This window comes from Furipterus horrens, unplaced genomic scaffold (genome assembly GCF_987537825.1).
Source record: "Furipterus horrens unplaced genomic scaffold, mFurHor1.1.pri manual_scaffold_10, whole genome shotgun sequence".
NCBI lineage: Eukaryota > Metazoa > Chordata > Mammalia > Chiroptera > Furipteridae > Furipterus > Furipterus horrens.
Window position 1 is genome coordinate 39,937,932 of NW_028327180.1, and position 20,227 is coordinate 39,958,158.

The 20,227-nt window shown below is 49.8% G+C and overlaps 1 protein-coding gene and 2 non-coding genes across 4 annotated transcripts in view; 1 reads left to right on the forward strand and 2 right to left on the reverse strand.

Annotated features, from left to right (window-relative positions):
* The window catches only part of DPP9 (dipeptidyl peptidase 9), a 36,925-nt gene extending 25,385 nt beyond the window's left edge, over positions 1-11,540 (reverse strand). For both annotated transcript variants that reach the window (XM_090289398.1, XM_090289399.1), the window contains exons 1-3: positions 11,477-11,540; positions 8,145-8,233; positions 4,257-4,510 (exon numbers count right to left, since the gene is read on the reverse strand). In XM_090289398.1, coding sequence (XP_090145524.1) covers positions 4,257-4,510; positions 8,145-8,200 — 310 coding nt within the window. In that variant the 5' untranslated portion in view covers positions 8,201-8,233; positions 11,477-11,540. The remainder of the gene's footprint in view (positions 1-4,256; positions 4,511-8,144; positions 8,234-11,476) is intronic.
* Positions 11,541-11,900: 360 nt separating this feature from the next.
* On the forward strand, positions 11,901-11,972 carry TRNAG-UCC (transfer RNA glycine (anticodon UCC)). The gene has a single exon. It is a non-coding gene; the product is annotated as a tRNA-Gly (tRNA).
* A 234-nt stretch (positions 11,973-12,206) lies between these two features.
* Positions 12,207-12,279, reverse strand: TRNAV-CAC (transfer RNA valine (anticodon CAC)). Its single transcript has one exon. It is a non-coding gene; the product is annotated as a tRNA-Val (tRNA).
* Positions 12,280-20,227: the final 7,948 nt, after the last annotated feature.

Consider the following 20,227-nt stretch of genomic DNA (forward strand, 5'->3'; position numbering starts at 1 on the left):
CCCAGATAGGATATTCTTTGGTGGCCCAGGAATGTGCCATGAGCCAACAACCAATCACGAAAAGCCGAGCCCCTCTCTGATCCCCTTTCAATCTGAGTTTCTCCATGGGGAACCTCAATCTGGGGCTGGCCTCTTCTTGGCACCCCTCATATGCACTCACACTTTCATTACTGGAAGAACAAGTGGGCCCCACGCTCAGCTCCTCTGGAGCTAGAGCTTAATAAATAATATCAGTTCCACTTACAGTTACCTTTATAGTTAGCTTTTCAATATGGCAAGTGATGTGGGTTTTCCACTTATGATTAAGCTGCTCACGAAGTATAGTTAGCAAAATAAGAGCATATTTGAAGAAAATTATTAGGTTAATAAGGGTTCCTTTTAAAGCAGATTTAAGGAAAATGCAAAGTTAACTTAGATGTACAGGTGGGAAGAACTCATAATTCAATCTCTAAGGATCCTTTAAGCTGCTTCGATTTGTCTCATTCCCAGCTAGAGGCACAGCTACGTCACTGCCCGGCCACACTGCCCAAGGCAGGTGCTCTGGATAATCTCCATCTGCAGGGCTCTCTGGGACAGCTAGAGCTTTCAAATGGGAAGTCAAGGGTATGGTCTTGCCAAGGACGTTGAGGCTGCTTCACTCCCCAGGTGGTTAGTAAAAGAAGACACCAAATGGCCTAAGCTAGTACATTCCCTGTGACAGTGATGATCAGTCTGTCAGGCAGGGCTCCAAGATGACCAATGACTACTGCTGATTTCTGCCTTCTCATTCCAGGTCTGCTCCATCTTTAGGGACAGCACCGTCAACTCCAATGCAAGCACCTTCTCCACTCCCATGCACTGTGGCCTGGGCAACTGGTGTGGCAGCGGCATGGGACACAGGACACAAGGACACAGTGGTCTTGCATTTCCCATCTAAGGAGCCCCCAAAGCTGTCTGGGGCCCTGCGCCCTCCTTGTTCAACATGAGATGCCCATAGGCAGAAGGGGCAGGAGAGCCAGAAGGAGAAGCTTTCCTGACGCTGCAGTTTGAGCCCTGGAACCTGAGCCGCCGCCATTCCGGCTTCCTGGCAGCTGCAGCTGGCAAAGTCCCTTCTCCGCTCCATCTCAAGTGCACTGGGCTTCGTCAGACACATCTGCAAGAGCCTTCACTGAGGACCTGCTGACTAGCTCCATGTGCCCCAAATGGCAAAGCCTGATGCCCACTGAGGAGGCAGGGGTCCCAGGGGGCGCAGGGGGGCAGGTGGCATTTAGAGTGGCAAGCTAGACATCGCCCTTGGAGGTCCCTTCTATCCACAAAGTTCCTAGCTGTCAGCATTCGCCCAGGTGCTATGCTAGTGCAAAGCCATATTATAAATACTTGGGAACTCCAGGAAGGGCTGCCCCAGCAACTTGGACATAAAGACAAGTCAAGGGTACTCTGAGGGTATTGAGTGATGCACACTGGATCAGCTCAAGGGTGAGCAATGTCACCCCAAAAGTGGCATCAAAGTTCGAAACTGTTCTAGGCACATTTTGGGGTCTTTGCCAGGTCCATAGCCCTTGTCTGGAGCCATCCCTATCCACTGGGATGGGCCCTCAGAGCCTCCTGTGGACTTCAGGTACCCACCTACTCCAGCCGCACATATGCACACAAGGCTGTGGCTGCCTGGACAAGTGGACATCTGACCTATGTTGAGCTGATCTGATTCTTTCTCCCAAAAACATGGAAAAAGCTCATGCATTTCTGCTGGTAGCTAGATCCCTAGATAAGTAACCCTGTGAGCAGAAGGCAGGAGGGTGGTGAAGGTAGACCCATGGAAAAGAATATAGGCAGGGCAGCTGCCTGGATACACAAAGCTTGGGGCTTCATATCATGAGGTCCAGGTTGGGGGCTCCCTGAGATGCCCCTGCAACCATACTATGAGACATACTTGGTGGCTCAAAGGAACGTAGAGAATTTGTCACTTTTAGCAGCTCAGTAGTTAGCTGAACAATGGCTCCCCAAAATGTCCACATCCTAATCCCCAGAACCTGAATATGTAACCTGTAGCAAAAGGGCTTTTGCAGATGGGATTAAGTTGAGGCTCTTAAAATGGGGAGATTAGCGTGGATTACCTAGGTGGGCCCCACATGTAATCACATGCCTTATAAGAGGAAAGCAGAGAGATTTCAGACACAGAAGAGGAGGCAGTGATGTGACAACAGAGACAAAGACTACAGTGATGCAGTTACAAGCCAAGGAGTGCCAGCAACCACCAGAAACTAGAAGAGGCCAGAAACGGTTTCTCCCTCAGAGCCTCCGGAGAGACTGCAGTGTAGCCCTGCCTACACCTTGATTTCAGCACAGAGAAACTGTTTTCAGACTTCTGATCTCCTGAACTGTGAGAGAATAAGTTTTAGCTGCTTAAAGCCACCGAGTTGGTAGTGATTTATTATAGTAGCAGCTCTAGGAAACAATACAAGTATCCTGACCAGGATGGAAAGCTGAACTTGAGTAAGTGAGTGGTCAAAGAAAATGGGAAAAGGAGGTTGGTGGGGGAGAAGGGGCACAAAACTGCAGGAAAAAAGGGAGGCAACACCCCACCAGAGTCCATGAATCTTGGCCACTTTCAGTCCTAAGAGCCAAGTTCCTCCTTGGCTAAATGAAGCTTGAAGCACATTCAGCCCTAATCGCTCTTAAACTAAAGCTGGCAAACTATTTTCTATAAAGGGCCAGGCAGTAAATATCCTCAGTTTTGCAGGCCATATGACTTCTGTTGCAACTATACTCAAAAGTAGCCACAGGTTCTTAGTCAAAGAACGTGTATAAATGACTCATGGACATGGACAACGGGGAGGGATATGATTGTGGGAGAGGGGGTGGGTTGGGTGGGGGAGAGAAATGGGGGAAAATGGGACAACTGTAATTGAAAAACCAATAAAAAAAATAATTAAAAAAAAAAAACGTAGCCACAGATGGAAATAAATGAAGGGGCATACTGGGTGTCAGTAAAACTAGATTGCCACAATCAGCCCAGTTGTTGCTTGATTCTACACCATTCCACTTCCTAACTTTGCTTCTAAACCACCATTCGGTTTTCATGTGGGTCTTTATGAGGAATGTCTGCATGGACTGTGGGAAGGGGAGAGCCCCCTGGTGTCCATCTTAGTCACAGTCACAATCATTAGCATGGGGTCAGCCTCAGGCAGAATGAACTTCATTCATTCATTCCATAGCTCATTCCAATATTGACTGAGGGCATGACCAGGAGCAGGCACTGTCCCAGAGGCGGAGGATACAGAGACTGATCTGGGCCCCAAAAGTTGAGTGCTAGGAATGAAAACCTGCCTTGGGTCAATAATCATGTCACATTGCTTTCAAACATGCTTGGAACTGTTCCTATCTGCCCTATGGGACCTTTAGTTAAGTAGGGCAACATTCATTGCTCAGCAGATATGGACTGTCCACCTACCAGGAACCAGGCTGTGGCTTGGCTGCTGAGGGCACAAACGCAGGAGGCCACAGGTGCACAAGGCCCACGCCAGGCCCTGAAGGTTTTCACACAGCCCAGCAGGGAACATGAACCTTGAAGCAACTGCAAATGTGTGGAAAGTGCTCCTCCAGAGGCACACACCAGGAGGAGGAAGTGATTAGCTACTGACATGCTTATCCACGTATCTAGGGCAGCCACAGCAGAAATGTGGCAGGCCACCCCTTGTTGCTAGTCTACAGGGTACACAGTTACGCAATCACGGCAGCTTTCCATGAGCCTCAGAATCCTTCTTAACACTTTGCTCCATAGCCAGAGACTACTGGAGTGACTTGTGACTCACTGCTGAGGGAGTCCTGCAACTCACAAGCCAAGCCAAGCCCAGCCCAGCCCAGCCCAGCCCAGCCCAGAGGGGTGGGAAGTGACTCAGGGGCAGACTCAACTGACTGATGCTGGAAACAATCTCAGTGGCTTAAGCCCATGCACCAGGCCTAAACCATAGCACCATGCACCACAGATGGGAGGTACTGTCTTCTGCTCCCCTCACCTGAACATCTGACCCTCTTGAGGACCCTTGGGCCAGACCTTTATTGTAAACAGATGTCACTGTGGGTGGCACGACAGTGTGCTCAGGACCAGGCCCATCTATTTGGACCTTCTAAGAAGACCAGCTGACCTCTGGATACTAGATGATTCAGTAATAGCCATGTCAGAAACACGGCCCTGCTCAAGGCAAGCCTTCTGGGCCAAAAAGAGCCTGGAGAATGTGCAGGAGCCTCTAGGCCCAAGGGGACACTGAAGGGCTTACCTAGGTAGTAAAGGCGGTGGGAGTGGGGGCTCGACTCATCTGTCTTCTGCACAAACTGGAAGTCATGCGGAGCCTTATTGACGATCAGGCCCGAGTTCTTGCGGCTGCCGTGGATGATGTTCCGGAGACCCTCCCATGAGTGCTTCTGCACCTGGAAGCGGGATGCTGGGTCCTCCATCTCAACCGTGTTGCCTGGGTCGGACGTTGGTGCCCTGGTGGCCATCCTCTCTGCCCCCTCGGAATTCAGCGAGAAGCTACAAGGAGGAGGAACATTCGGGAAGAAAATGAGGAGAGCAGTACCTGAGTTCCACACACAAGTGGTCACCTCATCAGACACTGATTCCCCCAGCCGAGCCCGACACGACGCAACTTTCCCTGCCCCTATTTCTTAAGTTGTTACACTTCTCTCCATTGCCAGGACTGCTAAGATCCAAGCCTCTGGCACCTCTTAGCTGAATGATGGCAACCATCTACCAACTCAGACCCTTCCTTGGTTTTCCCTAGAGTGAAAACCAGTCCTCACCATGGCCTTCTACTCTGTCCTCTGACCTCTGCCAGGCTCTCAAACCTCACCTCTGTCATCACTATACCTAGGCGAACTGGCCTTCTCTCTGCTTCTAAGACAGGCCAGACTCCTTCCCTCTCCAGGGCCTTTGCTCACGCTGTCCCTTCTGCCTGGAACACTCTTTCCCTTCTCTTTGCTCAACTAACTTCTAATCAGATCTCAGCTTAAATATCTGTCAGGTCCTTAGAAACTCTCTGCGATGATCCGTACCAAAGCTGGTCTCTCCGTTAACCTTCCATGTGCCACCTGGTTGCCCCACCCTCAGAGAATTCGTCACAGTGGTTGTCTGTCGATTGCCTGTCTCCCCATGTTTGTCTTGTTCATGACCATGTCCCCAGAACCTCTTGTGGCCCCTGGCACAGTGGGCATTTCACAGAGAGCCATGGAAGACACATTCACCCACAAATAGAAGCCTAAGCACAGAGAATTAATCACCAAACCTTGCCCCCTGCACCATAAGCTTGCTGTCCAGCAGGGGTACTTGGGCTTCATTGGAGGCACACAGAGAAGCAGGCAGATATTCACTGGGAACTTGGTAAGTCTAGGTGAGAGCGTGCTGTGCACGTTCTCTCCCCTCAGAGCCCACCCCACTTTGGGAGCAGCTGCTGCCGTGCAAAGGCTCCCTCCCTGCCCTCTCCAACACTCGCTTCTGAGCACACTTCTTGACCAGACTGGACTGGCCAGGCAAATGTTTGTTTTAGGGAAATCTAAACACAGCCGTGGTGACCCGGTTGTGGAAGAGCGAAGGCCGTCTCATGAGGCCAACCAAAGTGAGCAGGCCGGGCCTGCTTTTCTCTGCGGGCACCAAACAGTGGAAGGCCTTGCTGGAACCTAGGACCAAGTGCTCTGGGATTAGCAGCTTTGCAAGCTGAAATCTGCGTTCACTTGTCAGAGTGGGACTTGAAGCTTTTGCTGCACCCATGGCCAGAACAGCACAGGCGAGGGGTAAAGAAGTAATGGGCAGATCTCTGCCCTCCTCCTCACTCAGGTGCCCTCTGATTCCCAGAAAGCTTTGACCCCTGCCAGCAGCAGACCCCACAGAATAACCACCGGAGGACAAAGGGACCATGTCTGCTTTGAAAGGCAAGGGGAAAGAGACACGAGAAGGGTACCCATGACTTTTGAGCTTCCACTGTAGGCTGACTTTCCAAGTTCCCTTTCTTACTCAATTCTGTAACAGACAGGAGGAGAAATGCCTCCCCATGCTCAGTCTTACACAACCCTGGCGGAGCCTGGGGGTGCATGAGGGGCTGGCGTGTCCTGCCACATAGTCAGAAAGAACACCGTCAGCTCAGCTCCCCCTGCACTGGCTTTGAAGACACAGCCCTCAGTGCAGGAGAGCCTTCAGGGCCCTCAGTTGACATTAACCAAACCCAGAGAGTGTAGGAGACGCACTGCAGGGGTTTAGGCGGGGGACAGCTGAGCACTCCAGATCCTTCACGGCTCCAAGCACTGCCAACAACTAACCCAGAAAACGAAGCCAAGAGAACTCGCATCACCCAACCCTCCCAAACTCTGCCACCACAATTCAAGCCTTGCTTACAGCAGGAAAATAGACGGTGACCTCCAGGGCCCCTAACGGGGACCCCAGAAGCAAAGAGCCTAGGGAAAGCACTCACAAAATCACATGGCTTATTTCCACAGCAAAGAGTGATAAAAATGATCTTGCCTCCAGTCACTACAGAGAGCCCAAGGAGCAAAAATGCGATCCAGAAGATGAGAAATAAAATGAAACATCATGAGAAACTTCTAAGAATCTTCTTGATGCAGTGGGGAAGCATGAGCTCCCAGACAGGCTAAGGCTTGGTGCTAGAGCCTGGTCTTCCACTGGCTTCTCTCCTCCCCAGAGGCAAAGCCCTGACTGCAGGAAGAGGCTGAGCAAAGAGGGATAGGTGGACACAATGGGGCCCTGGTGAAGCAAGTCTGTGCCAGCCCTCTCCCATCCAGTGCCAGCCTATGCTGGGCTTCTTGAGTCAAGAGTTTACACAGCTGAGAAACGAAAGAGGATTGCAAGCCTCTTAGGTCAGGTCCACCTACACTTTCCTTCTGCCAATCAGTAGGGCACCTTCACAGCCTGTGACGCCATCAGCACACAGTGTAGGACCTCCCAGTTCAGTCATTGTCAAGACCTAATGGGAGTTCTATGATCTGTCTGAGCTGGTGTTCCAAGAGCTGGGGCCGTCAGCCCCTGGGGCATCCGCAGAGACCCAAATGGGGCTTGTGATGAGGAAAGCAGGCCAAAGCAAGAAGGAACTGTGGATTCTCAGCTCTGGCTACAGGTCTGGGAGAGCTCAGGCCAACCACAGAGTGATAAGGCAGGTAGGAAGGTGGTCCCTGGGCAGGTGCCAGGCAAGGGGAGGTGAGGAGTGGGGAGTCCATGCTCTCGAGGGAGTGGCCTTCAGGACACTTACTGTGTCCCTGCAGCTGAGGGTTCCTGGGCAACAGCAGGCCACCCTCTGCCCTACGCATGTTGCTCTGGCAACATGCTTTTATACACAGCCTTACACAGACAGAGTTTGCAGCCCAGCCTATGCCCACCCAGGAGAGACATGGGTTCCCATCACTGAGTCCCTGATACATTCACCCATCAGACACAGGGACTGTGTTCTCAGAGCCTGTATCTTAGAAATGAATCACCATGTTTAGCATCATGCCTGTCTTCCAGAATCATCTTTGGTTCTCTTCCTGCCTCCCCAATCACTTGCACTCGCTAAAAGTAAATGAGCCTGAGACAGTTAGAAAACTGATACAGACATAGGTCAACTTGATCTAGAAATTTCTATGGTCCCTTCAATTCATGTCAGGCCCCAGACATGGTATTTACCAAATGTATGAGTCCTGTTTGTGCAATCACCTTTAATCCTCACTGTAAGCTCAGGAGTTGAGTTCCAGGGTCAGCTCCATCTGGGAGACTGGAACGTGGGCTCAGAGAAGTCAAAGGGCCTGATCAATGTCACCCCAAAAGGGAAGGGAGCCCAAGTGTGTTGGACTCAAAACTCACATCCTAACTACCAGGCCAGCAGTGCTCAACTAGGGCTAATCCCATCCCTAGGGAACACTGGGCGATCTCTGGGGACATGTGTGGTTGTCATGACTGGGGGTGCTCCTGACAGCAATAGGGTGGGTGCCAAGGATGCTGCTCAATGCCCAAGTTGGCCCCACAGAGGGATCTGGCCCCAATGTTAGCAGTGCCAGTCCATGCTGCCTCCTCACACAGAACAGCCAGAACTTCACCTCAGGGAAATGCAGAAATGTAGGTGGGTCGGGGAGCAAAGAAATCTTCCCAGACCTAAGAGTACAACATCCTCAGCAATCAGGGCTACCTTCTCCAATTTCCTGTGTTCACGTTGTCCAGGCGTAGCTTCTTAACCGTCCGCATTAACCACTCAGCTGATCAGGAGGGTGGGGTAGCCTGCAAAGGAAGAGACCACATGGCTGCACCTCCCTGCAGGCAATCCAGGGGTGCAAGCTGTCACCTTCTCCCCTCTCCCACTTCCCCAGGCAGCCCTCTATGCCTCCAGGGAACATTAAATGCCAAGGGCGTTCTGATGAGGCAGACAGTTCAGGCCCTGCCCTGAAATCTGAGAGGGTGCCTGGCATTTGCCAGAAACCAGCATCTTTTTTGTCGACCAGTTCTCCCAAGGTGAGAAGTCCCTGAGAAGATGGGAGTATCAAATGACTCTGACGATGCCACCCGCAGGCACTTGCCAGAAATGGAATAAAACCAAATTCCCCATTGTGGCTGCTCCCTGATGGCCTTCCTGACCTCACCTGCTCCTGCCCTTGACCATTATGTCCAGCACGCTGGCTTTACTCTTCCCTAAACACACTTACTCATTTTTACTCCAGGGCCTCTGCACTTGTCAGTCCCCCTGCTTGGGACACCCTTTCCCTGCCTTTTGTGTGACCTGCTTCCTTTTATCCTTTGGATCCCAGTGTCACCTCTTCAGAGGTCTTTCCTGGCATCTAATCCTGAGCTGCTACCTTATCACCCTGATCACAACACCTGGTCTTTCTGCACAGCACTCACTGTAAGTTAGTGGCTCTCATCGGGATTGATTCTGCCTCCCCAGGGGACATTTTTGGTTGTTACCACTGATGGGGGTGGGGGTGCTACTGCTATAAAGTGGGTGAAGGTCAGGGATGATGCTCAACACCCAACAGAGCTCAGTCTGTCCCCCACGACAGAGAACGCTCTGGTTCCAAAGTCAGCAGTGTTGAGGCGAAAACTCTGTATTCATTATTTGGGGAAAACTTGAGTTAGATCTTTAGGTTCACAATAGACACCAAAATAAATCCCTAATGGTCAGGTGGTATAAACCAGAATGACCCCCAGTGTCTGTGAGTCATCTCCTCTCTCCCTCCCCACTCAGTTCACATATTTAAATGTGTGCAGCATTTAGGATCTCACTAGGTCAAATGAGATCTGCAGTGTCTCCTGGTGGTTGTGAGGTCGGGGGCAGTCAATGGAATCCCCTAACCCAGGGGGTCTCAACCAGGACCCATTCTGGCTCCTAGGGGACGTTTTTGGTTGTCACAACTGGAAGGCATGCTACTAGCATTCTGGTTGGTGGAGACCCAATCCCACAATGCACAGGATGGCTCCCTCCCCCCTCCCACAAAGAATGACCGAGCCCCAAAGATCACTAGTTCTGAAGCTAGGAAGCCTAAGCCTTGCTCTGGGGGAGTGGGCACTCCTCACTGGGATGCCAGCTACACGAGGGCAGGCCTACATGTGCCCTGTACCTGCTGTATACTGATCCCAGAGTCAAGCCTAGCATACAGGAAGCACTCAATAAGACACTTTAGGTTGAGCGAACTTGTTCCTATCCTCACTTGGACACCGTCTAAAGTCAAAGGGAGCTCTGGTTTGGTCAGGACCCAACCACCTTCTTAAGAAGCTAGGTCCCAGGACAACAGGCAGATGCCCAGATGCTTAAAGGAAAAGAAAGCAGGATGGAGGTCATATGGAAGAGGTGAAGCAACATGTCACCATAAAGCAGCACTGGCTTCACTCTTAGTGCCGTGGTGAGAGCGGGCTCTGGTGTCAGAGATATGGGTCCAAATACTGGCTCTGCCACTTCTGGGCTTTGTGACCTTGGGGAAGTCACTTAACTTCTCTGCACCTCAATTTCCCCAGCTATAAAACGGGACTGCAGTAGGACTGCTGTTAGGATTAAATGATATTGCACAGGTCGAGTGCCTGACGTAGCAGAAACTACATGGTAGCTAATACTGTTAGCTAGCAAGTTATTTAAAATTATACCAAGGGGAGAACTGAACTAAAGTCCCTTTCATAGCCAGAATCCTCACCACTCACTGACCAAATGCCAAGCACCGTGTTAAGTGTGGGGAGTACAGCCACATCTCCACCGAATCCAGCTAGAATCAGCACTCTCCCCTTTTTCACCCCAAGTCTTTCAAGTGGTTCATATGGGGGCAGCTGAAGAGGAATGCTGGATGGAAAGAAAAGTCTTCAGCAAGAGCACACAAAGCTGCAGCTACTGGCCTGGGTCCCAGCCAACTGCCCCTATGGGCAGTGACCCCAGGGTTGTAGAAAAACACTTTGTGCCAACTTCTATACCCTGGAGTGGGCAAATGAATCCCACCAGTCCACATTCAGCCTTCCTCGCTGCCCCACCTTAGCCCAACTGACCTAAATCGTCCAAAAAGCCTCCATTTTGGCTTCAGGTGTGGGACACAAGACCTTGACAGAGTGAATGTCACTAATGTGGTGGGTTAATGAAGGGACTGGCTAACCACTCGTTCTTCCACCCGAGAGTCCTCACTGGGGTGCCTCATTTTCTCTATCTGGGTGTTTCCAGCGACGCCTCACAGCCCTGTGGTGCAGTCCCTATGCCCTGACCCACACGTAGGAGAAGAGTCCTCCCAGAGCCCAGTCCTCCCAGGACTCAGCCAGGGACTACAGGGATTGGTGACCAGTGCACATCTGGGCTTTAGTCCCAGCTCCTTGAAAGCATGTTGGTTCTTTCCGCTGAGGCAAGGGACTTCCTTACGGTGGGGGATGGGAGGGTTGGCAGGGGTAGTGGCAAAGGGAAGGGGCTGCTTCCAATGATGGCTCAGCGGCAGCATCGATGTTGGGAAGTGTCAAGGCTGGTCTGAGACATTGTAGGATAAAGTGGGCGGCTGGACAGGTCTGGGGGTAGGTCGTTCGAGAAGCTGCGAAAAGGGGCTGAACCCTGCGGGGATGTGGAAGGAAGAAGACCAAGGGCTGGGAAGCAGGAAGCACGCGGGTCAGGGAGATGGCCTCGGCTCTCATATATATTTGCACGGGGAGTTGGAGAAGGTGGGGACCTCCAGAGCCTGAAAGAAAAGCGGGGTGTTTTTGGGTGCGGCCGTCCCCGGAAGGGGCCAGAGCCAGGCGGTTTGGGCAGCGACGGGATGGGTGGGGAGGCGAGGCCGGGCCAGGGAGAGGCTGAGAGGTGGCCCGAGCAGAGAAAGGGCCGGGCGGGGAAGGAGTAAGGAGGGGTCTGGGCAGAGAGAAAATCGACACCGGGACTGCAGGGACCCGGAGTGCGGTCCGTGGCGGGGCCGGGGTGCAGGAAGGCGGGGGCGGAGGGTACCGGGGGAGGGGGTTCACTGGCGGGTTCAGGGTCGCGGCCGAGGCGGGATGGGGCGCGCAGGCGCTGCTCACCAGGGCTCGGGGCTGGCGCGGGGCGGCGGCCAGGCTGGCCAGGACGTCCCGGGGCCAGAGGCGCCTCAGACTCGCGGCTCCATGCCCTGGACGGCGGCCCCGGAAGTGGCGAGCACGGGGGACAACGGAGGCGGCGGACACGGGGGACTCGGGAGGCCCAGGCCCCTTTGACCCGGAAGTCGAGCTCTCGCCCAGGCGGCGGCCTGGGATTGGCCACCATCCGGCCAGCACCAAGGCTTCCGCGGCGCTGGGGGGGACGTGCGGGCACGGCCCTCGTGGACAGTGGCGTGGAACATCTCTTGGGCTCTGTCTTCTGATGGGTGGAGGGACGCCAGGGAGAGACATCCCTACAAAATTTGGTATCGCCTAGCCAAGCCAATGAATTTTCTACTAAAGATACTTGGAAAAGAAGCTGGAAGGTAGGGCGTTGGTGGTATAGTGGTTAGCATAGCTGCCTTCCAAGCAGTTGACCCGGGTTCGATTCCCGGCCAACGCAACTTAATTAACTGTATTTTTAACTTTTCTGTCCTCCTTTTGACTCTTCATTTAAAGTTTATTAGTAAAATAATCAAACTAGAATTTCAATTACTTTGAAATTTTTTTAAACTTTGTAATAATTCTAAAAACACAGGAGGCAGAAGAAAAAAAATCACAGGACCAGAATTTCCGTTAGTTACTTTGAAGTAAATTTTAAAATTTTGTAATAAAGAAAAAAAAAAAAAAATCTGCATGTTTCCGCCCGGGATCGAACCGGGGACCTTTCGCATGTGAGGCGAACGTGATAACCGCTACAGTACAGAAACCAGCAGAATGTAGGTTCTCTGTAATTACTATGCACGGACAATGTTACAAAAAATTGTTATGTTATAGTTCCCGAAAAGAATACTGTATCATTTGGTTGCGTTGTCGATGATTTCCGCTTCTCTTAAATACTCATCACTCTGCTTGGTGCAGTGACAGGTGGAGGGAGGAAAACATCCAATAAACACGTATCTTTATTACTTTATCGTCAACACACGTCCTATTAAAACAATCAAAGACAAAAATTGCTAACAAACCCATGCTGAAGCCAATGTTTCATTAATGGTGTCTGTCCAGAAGGTATCCAGCCATGTAATGTGAAAATTAGATACATTTATTGAAGAAGATACAATATACAAGAAACATTGTACATAGGACAATGATGCCTCAGTCCCTTTCAAAGGAAGCACCTTGGGACCTCACACAGTTCTCCCAGTCACCATCAGCTGCCCCGTTGTATTTTCCTGAATCTCATCAACCGTCTGAAATCTCTTCCGTTCCAAAGGTGATTTTAGTTTTGGGAAAAGCCAGAAGTCACAGGTCGCTAAATCTGGGCTGCAGGGGGTTGAGTCACCTGGGTGATTTGGTGTTTTGTCAAAAACCTCTGTGGGGGACATGATGCATGAGCAGGTGCACTGTCATGATGAAGCTGCCAATCCCAATGGCCCCTAGCCATGGCCTTCTGAATCATCCCAATAGTGTGTGCGGAGGAATGTTCAAGCTTAACACAAAATCTGATGCAGATTCATTGCTCTACTTGCTCATTTTGAATGCGACAGCCACACAGTACATATGCTCACTCATCACATCTACTGCTCCCACTGACTAGTGAGGTGATGTTGTCATTTTTCAGCACGTGCATCCCAGTCCACCCTCCTTGGCTCCCAGGTTACACGGATGTCTTGCAAACCATTCTTGTTATATTAACAATGGCTGGACTTTTTCTGGACAGACCTCAAATACTAATATTTCTGTATTAGTTTCCTACTGCTACTATGACAAATTACCACAAACACTGGCTGGAAACAACACAAGTTGATTATCTTAGAGTTCTGAAGGTCAAAAGTCCAAAAATTGGTCTTAGGGGGTAAAATCCAGGTGTGGGCAGGGCTGGCTCCTTCTGGAAGCTCTAGGGGACAATCCGTTCTCATGACTTTTCCAGATCCTAGAGGCCCTTGCATTCCTTGGCTTGTGGTCCTGCACCACTCCGACATCTGGTTCCGTTGTCACATCTCATTCTTTGATTTTGACTCTCTTGCCCTCCTCCTATAAGGACCCCTGTGATTACATCAGGCCCACCCAGATAATGCAAAATAATTTCCTCTATCTCAAGATCCTTAATTTAACCCCATCAGCACAGTTCTTTTTGCCATATGAGGGAGCACAGTCACTGGAGATTAGGATGTGAACTTGGGGAGACGGCATTATCCTACTGACCACAACTTCCCTCCTCATTACAATTCTTCTGTAACAATACTTTTGATAACTATATAATATTCCATCCATCTGTCCACCCATTTGTTCATTGAACAAGTATTTACTGACCATCTACTTTGTGAACTTGGGAGGGGTGGGGAAGAGAACAGGGCAGAAGTACACGCTGGGGCTGGTGACAAAGAGGCTGTTCTGATGGATATTTAAGACCTAATATTGACTGGACTTTCACTTCACACCCACCAGGATGAATATAATCAAGAAGACAGACAATAACAAGTTTTGGCAAGGATGTGGAGAAACTGGAACCCTCATGCACGGCTGGTGGGAATGTAGGATTGTGCAGCTGCTGTAGAAAAGTCTGGCGATTCCTCAGAAGTTTAAGAATAGAGTGACCACTTGACCCAGTGAGTCCACTCTTAGGTATCTACCCAAGAAAATAAAAGACATACATCCACACAAAAACTTGTCCACGGATATTCACAGCAGCATGATTCATGATAGACCAAAGATGGACACTGTGTGGGGTCTCACAAGGTCAGATAGATAGATGTTCCTGGTGGAAGCTACACACCCAGAGAGGTGCCTTAGATGAAAAGGATGATAATTGCATCTTTCCACTAGGTGTCAGCAGGAGCCCGCCCCACAGAGCATGGCACCGTGCTCCCACCCCCAACACTACCCTCTCTCTGCTGCCCACCCTATCCTCCCTTCTGGCTCCACTCTGAGCCCCAGACCTCAGCATCTCAAAGTCAGACACTTCCCTCCCCTAACACACATCCCAATATTTGCAAAAGTGTCTCTGTCCCCAAGCAGGCTGCCTCAGCAGGCAGATGTGCTGGCCTGTCCTAGCAAGTGTCAAGCCAATCTAGGAGTCTTTCAGCAAACATTTGGGGAGCTTTGCTTGCAAATGCTAACTGCATCAGATCCCTGTGTGTGTCTAAGAATAACATGTATGACATACTGGAAAGGCATACTGAGAACTGTTCTAAGAAAATGTTACGTTTTTAACTCACTGAGTTCTCCTAACAATCCCATGACACAGGTGCTATCAGCATCATCAACCCCATTTTAATGGGTGAGGAGACTAGGGCATGGACAGGTGAGTAACATGCTCCAGGAAACACAGAGAAGTTAAGTAATTGGCCAAAGGTCACAAAACTGATAAGTAACAGAATGGAGATCCAAAGCCAGGTGGTCTGGTTCCAAAGTCCATGGCACAGGACTAGACTGCCTACTAAATAGATGAAGTTCAAGATAATCAAGAGACCGAAAAATAAAATAAAAGGCCGTGAATCTGAACCAACCATTAGAACATTGGTCTGGGCCTTCTAAGAGTCTTGAATATAATAAGACATGGTAGCCCGATAATTTTCTAAACAAAAGAACATAAACAGCCCAAATGTCCACCCACAGTTTGGAGAGGCCATAAAATGAGTGAGGAGGCCCTTTGCATTCTGAGCTGCGGCAATTGGGGGAGGTGTATTTTATATGCAGTTGTTTACAGACATCAGAATAAGAAAAGTAGATAGATACAGACAGACAGACATAAAAGTGGTTAGGCCTATGCATGAAATATCTCTGGAAGGGCGCTGGCTGGTATGGCTCAGTGGATTGAGTGCTGGCCTGTGAATCAGGTTGCTGGTTCAATTCCCAGTCAGGTCACATGCCTGTGTTGTGAGACAGGTCCCCAGCTGGGGGGGTGTGAGAGGCAACCACACATTGATGTTTCTCTCTCTCTCTTTCTCCCTCCCTTCTGCTCTTTAAAAATAGGTAAATAAAATCTTAATTTAAAAAAAAATCTATGGAAGGAATCCATGAAATAGACAGCAGGGGTGGCTGGCTATGACCTTTGGGTGAGGCCCTGGGAGCCGAGGCATAGGGGGCTCGGGAGAGAGAGGACTGACTTTCCACTCATCACTTTTATACAAGTACAGTTTCTATTTTCTAAACGATCCCAAACATACAGAAAAGCATGTGGAGTAAGAGAGCCATGGCTTTAAGTCCAAAACGTCTTTTCTTCTATAATTCATTTAGATAGAGAATGGCACCCTGAATATGGTAGGAGTTAGGGAGGGAACAAGGGGGATGTGCTGATGTGGAAAGAGCCCTCCCACAAGACATATAAAATTAAAAAAAAAAAAAGAAGAAGAAGAAGTTGGGCTGGCTGTTCTTTGCATGGGCAGACATGTGAAAATACACTTGGGAAATTGCTAGGATAAAATAGGAGACACTGTGAGGATGGTCATTTGTAGCAGTAACTAGATTAGATGAAGTTCAAGGTATTCAGGATAATTAAAAATAAAATAAAAGACCATAGAATCTTTTTCAAACAAGTAGGAGAGAGCCTCACTTTTCATGATACGTATACCCTTTTGTCATGTTGAATTTGGATGAGCCAGGGGTTCGTTACATAATTAAAGTCCATTAAAAATGGTAAGAATAGGCCTGGCTGGTGTGGCTCAGTGGATTGAGTGCCAGCTTGTGAACCAAAGGGTAACAGGTTCGGTTCCCAGTCAGAGCACATACCTGGGTTGTGGGCCAAGTGCCCAGTTGGGGAGTCTGTGAGAAGCAACCAACATCAATGTTTCTCTCCCTCTCTTTCTCTCTCCCTTCCCCTGTCTCTAAAAATAAGTAGATAAGATATTTCTTTTTAAAAAATGGTAAGAATATAGAATATTTGCTTTGAATCTTTTTAACAACAATAAATAAGTCATATCTGATATGGTCAATGTCCTCTGTAAACTGGCATCACTTTTTCAATGAAAAATTAGTTAAGAAAATAATGGTATTAATGAGGTAGTTAACTAGTAGTTATATAATGACATTTAAGGTACCAGGTCCCTACTGGGGGTTTTAATCACTTCTTTATTATAACCATCTCTGTAGAGGTTGGGACTCTCATGCCCATTTTGCACTTGGGGAAACTAAGGCTCACATTGAAGTTACTCAAGGAGCTGTGTACTGGACAGAGCGAGAGAGCAGAGAGCGAGAGCAAGAGAGAGTCCATTAACAATCCCACTCACTTCACTGGCCTTCTGCAGCAGCCCTACATCAACTACAGAGGAATTTTTGCTATTGACAAATACTTTTAAATTAAATTATTTGTTCCTTCGATGCTAAAACAGCAATAATCATGTCTCTTCTCAAAGCCATGGTGACAATTCTTTGATTGATTACCAGGCAAGGTTTGCAGTAACTGGGAAACTCCCAATTCCACCATATACTTGTCATTTCCATTGATTTACAGATGATGTCTTTTGTCTGAGGCCATGCTGGAGTCCATCCCCAATTCTTGCCATTTGGAGATCCTTAAATTCTATCTCACACACCTCCATCACCATATAAACAATAATCGATAATATTTATTGAAGACCTCCTGGGCACTCTTCTAAAGCATTTCATCCTCACAACCACCCTATGAGGTGTGATTATTAATTCCATTATACAGATGGTAAAATTGAGGCCCCCAAACATGAAGCCACACGGTTGGCTAGCTTGCAGGAATTTCAACTCTAACATTTTGATTCCAGAGCACACATTTCTAAACCTCACCACAGTTAACCAGTGCCTATAAATATGGAAATGGCTTTCTCAACCAAGAGATGGTGACAAAGTAGTCTTGTTACCTTTGCCATGGGGATACAGGAATGGTAGGTAAAGAAGAAAGTGGGCAGAAACTACAGAAGGGGAGACTTGGGGAGTATGTATGAGGGTTGAGAATCTCCTCCCTCCCTGACTCCTCCTCTCTTGGCTGCTCACCTCCCTGCATCTGGAGGCCACTTTGCACTGTATTCTTAGATCTGCATAATCAAACCATCACCCATTTGAAGGCTAAACATAGGGAGAGATGGGACATCAGAGGGGGAGTGATGAGAGGGACACAAGAAAACTCCTTATTCCCCACATCTGTGTTTCCACCCCCACTCCCTCCCCCCTACTCACACACATAGAACCTACTGGAATTTCCCCAGGACAGGGTTTCTCTCTCATTCTCTCAGCCTCACTGTGTGACACTGGGCAGGTAGCTTTCCCTCTCTGAGCCTTAACCTCCTCATCTGTGAAATGTGGAATGTAACAGTGCTATCTCATGGAGGGTAATGGTAAACAAAATAAGAGCTAATCAAGGGGCTTGGCCCAATACAGAGCATTCAGGGTGAGTTTTATTTGGCCCCGGGGCCCCTCTAGATGAAGACACTAGTGTGGGTTCTGCCACTGACTGAAAGTCTTGTCCCATGGACACTTCTCATGCTTTGCATCCAACATGGGCATTCTCACCCTTGATGCCCTCCTAGAGTCCACAATGAAAAAGATTCTGACACCAACTGTTGACCAGGCTGAGCTATCAGGTGACAACTCACGTTATAAATCATCAGCCAAAATTTCAAGTTCCTTTGCTGCATGCTATCTGTGTATCAGGCCTGCTGCTCCTCGCTCCATCTCACCTGCCATGCCTCTGGAGCGTCAGATAGCAAACAAAGAGGACAGATACCCCAACAACCACAGCTGATGCTTGTTGGGTGCCACCTGTGATACTGGATACTGACCTCAGTTTTCTAAAGTGGGGGTTATGACAGCAGCTCTCTCCTGGGGTGGTTTTGAGCACTAATTGGGCAGCAGTGCACAGGAAGTGTTTCCCAGAGCAGGCCGATGGCACTTCGCAAGCCATTGGTGCTGAAGCACTTGCACATGTTGCTCCGCCTAGCCCTCTCCCCAGTTGCCCCTTGACCTCTCCTCACTCAGGCAGAGAAACACTAAGGTCTACAGACCATCCCTTTATTTATTTTTTTAAAAAGATTTATTTTCAGAGAGAGTGGGAAGAAGGGAGAGAAACAAGTGTCAGCTGGTCTGGGCCATGGGGTGCCCAGATATCTGGTGGTATGCAGTCCTTTCCTAGGATTCTCTCTGGAGATTCATTATTTGTCCCCTCCCCTCACCCCAGTGACCTCCACCCCCATATACTGTTGATCCTGAGGGGCTTGTTGGTTCCCCTTAGCCTTGCCCACACTGCTAAGTCATTGAGCCCTGTGTGAGATTCTCTTCCAGATCCAGTCTCCATTTAATTTTTTTTCAAGATTTTATTTATTTTCAGAGAGAGGGGAAGGGAGGGAGAAAGAAAGAGAAAGAAACATCAATATGTGGCTGCTTCTCAAATGCCCCCAACTGGGGACCTGACCCACAACCCAGGCACGTGCCCTGACTGGGAGCTGAACCAGCAACCCTTTGGTTCACAGGCCAGCTCTCAGTCCACTGAGCCATACCAGCCAGGGCTCAGTCCTCATTTAGAACAGGCAGCTCTGTCCTGCCTGGATCCTGGCCCACCTGAAACATTCCCCCAAACCTCATTACAAACCTTGACTTTGAATTTGAGGCAGAGTAAAGGGAGACTGGGTTGGGGGAGAGAAGGTAGGGTGACCAAAGGGAGGGATGGGGTCAGCTGGTGTCTCAAGGACATGAGGAGGGGGGCTGATTTGGGCAACGGGATGCCCAGCCCAATGGTGCAGGGCAGACAGGCAGAAACAGTGTGCGGACCAATTTATAATCACTTCCTAGATGGCAAAACTGAGGCTTGGAGGGTCTCTCTGTTCTCTGGCCCTCCTCTGCTTGGGGGAAGGTAGAGGAGCTGGGCGACAGAAGAGCAGGGCTAGCGGAGTAGGGGCCTGTTTATTAGCTCTAATTGCTGTCTCCCAGGCTGAATTAGACGAAATTACAGCAGCCCTTTAAGACAGCGGGCTGGGGCATTGTCTGCTGGAGCAAGCTAGCAGCGGCAGGGAGGGGGCAGGGCCTGAGGGGGCTACCTCTCCACAATGGAGCCCTCCAATTAACCAGGCAGGAGGCTGTCAGGGAAGCTGTGGCCCTCCCACCTTGCAGGGCTGTGCAGAGGCTCAATGAATTCTCCACAAAAGCCAATTCAAGATGATAGGGGGCCAAGTGAGCCATGAGGGAGAAGGCAGAGAATAGAGGAGAGAAGGGAGGAAGGGGACCACCCTGCCTGATAGGGTCTATTGGGAGAATACAGATGAGGAAACTGAGGCACTGAGAGGGCCATGACTTGCCCAAAGTCACAGAACAAGAACAAGTACATTCAAGGCTGGAATTCAAGTCAGTGTGACCTCAGAGGACAGGAGAGGGGATAGGGGCTCATGGATGGGGGCTCCACCCATGGAAGAGGGATGGAGAGGCCTCTGTTCCAGCACAACACAAAAGGCCCTTCAGAGAAATGAAGAGCTCAGTTTCGTGGGGTGGTGGAGGCTGGTCTCAAACCCAGAACTCTGCCCCAGTCCACCCAGTGCACACACAGGCACATGAACACACACACACACACACACACACTCCACTTCTGATTCATCCGAATCAAAGCACCCGTGAGAACTCAGCTCAGCCACGAGGACTCCCTGACTTCTTCTGGCAGGTGTGTGTGCAGGTGTCACAAGGACTGAGGCGGGGTATGACCACAGCAGAGGAGAGAGAAATCCGGGGGCTGGGGGGATGGGGAGGAAAAAGCCCTCCCTCTGC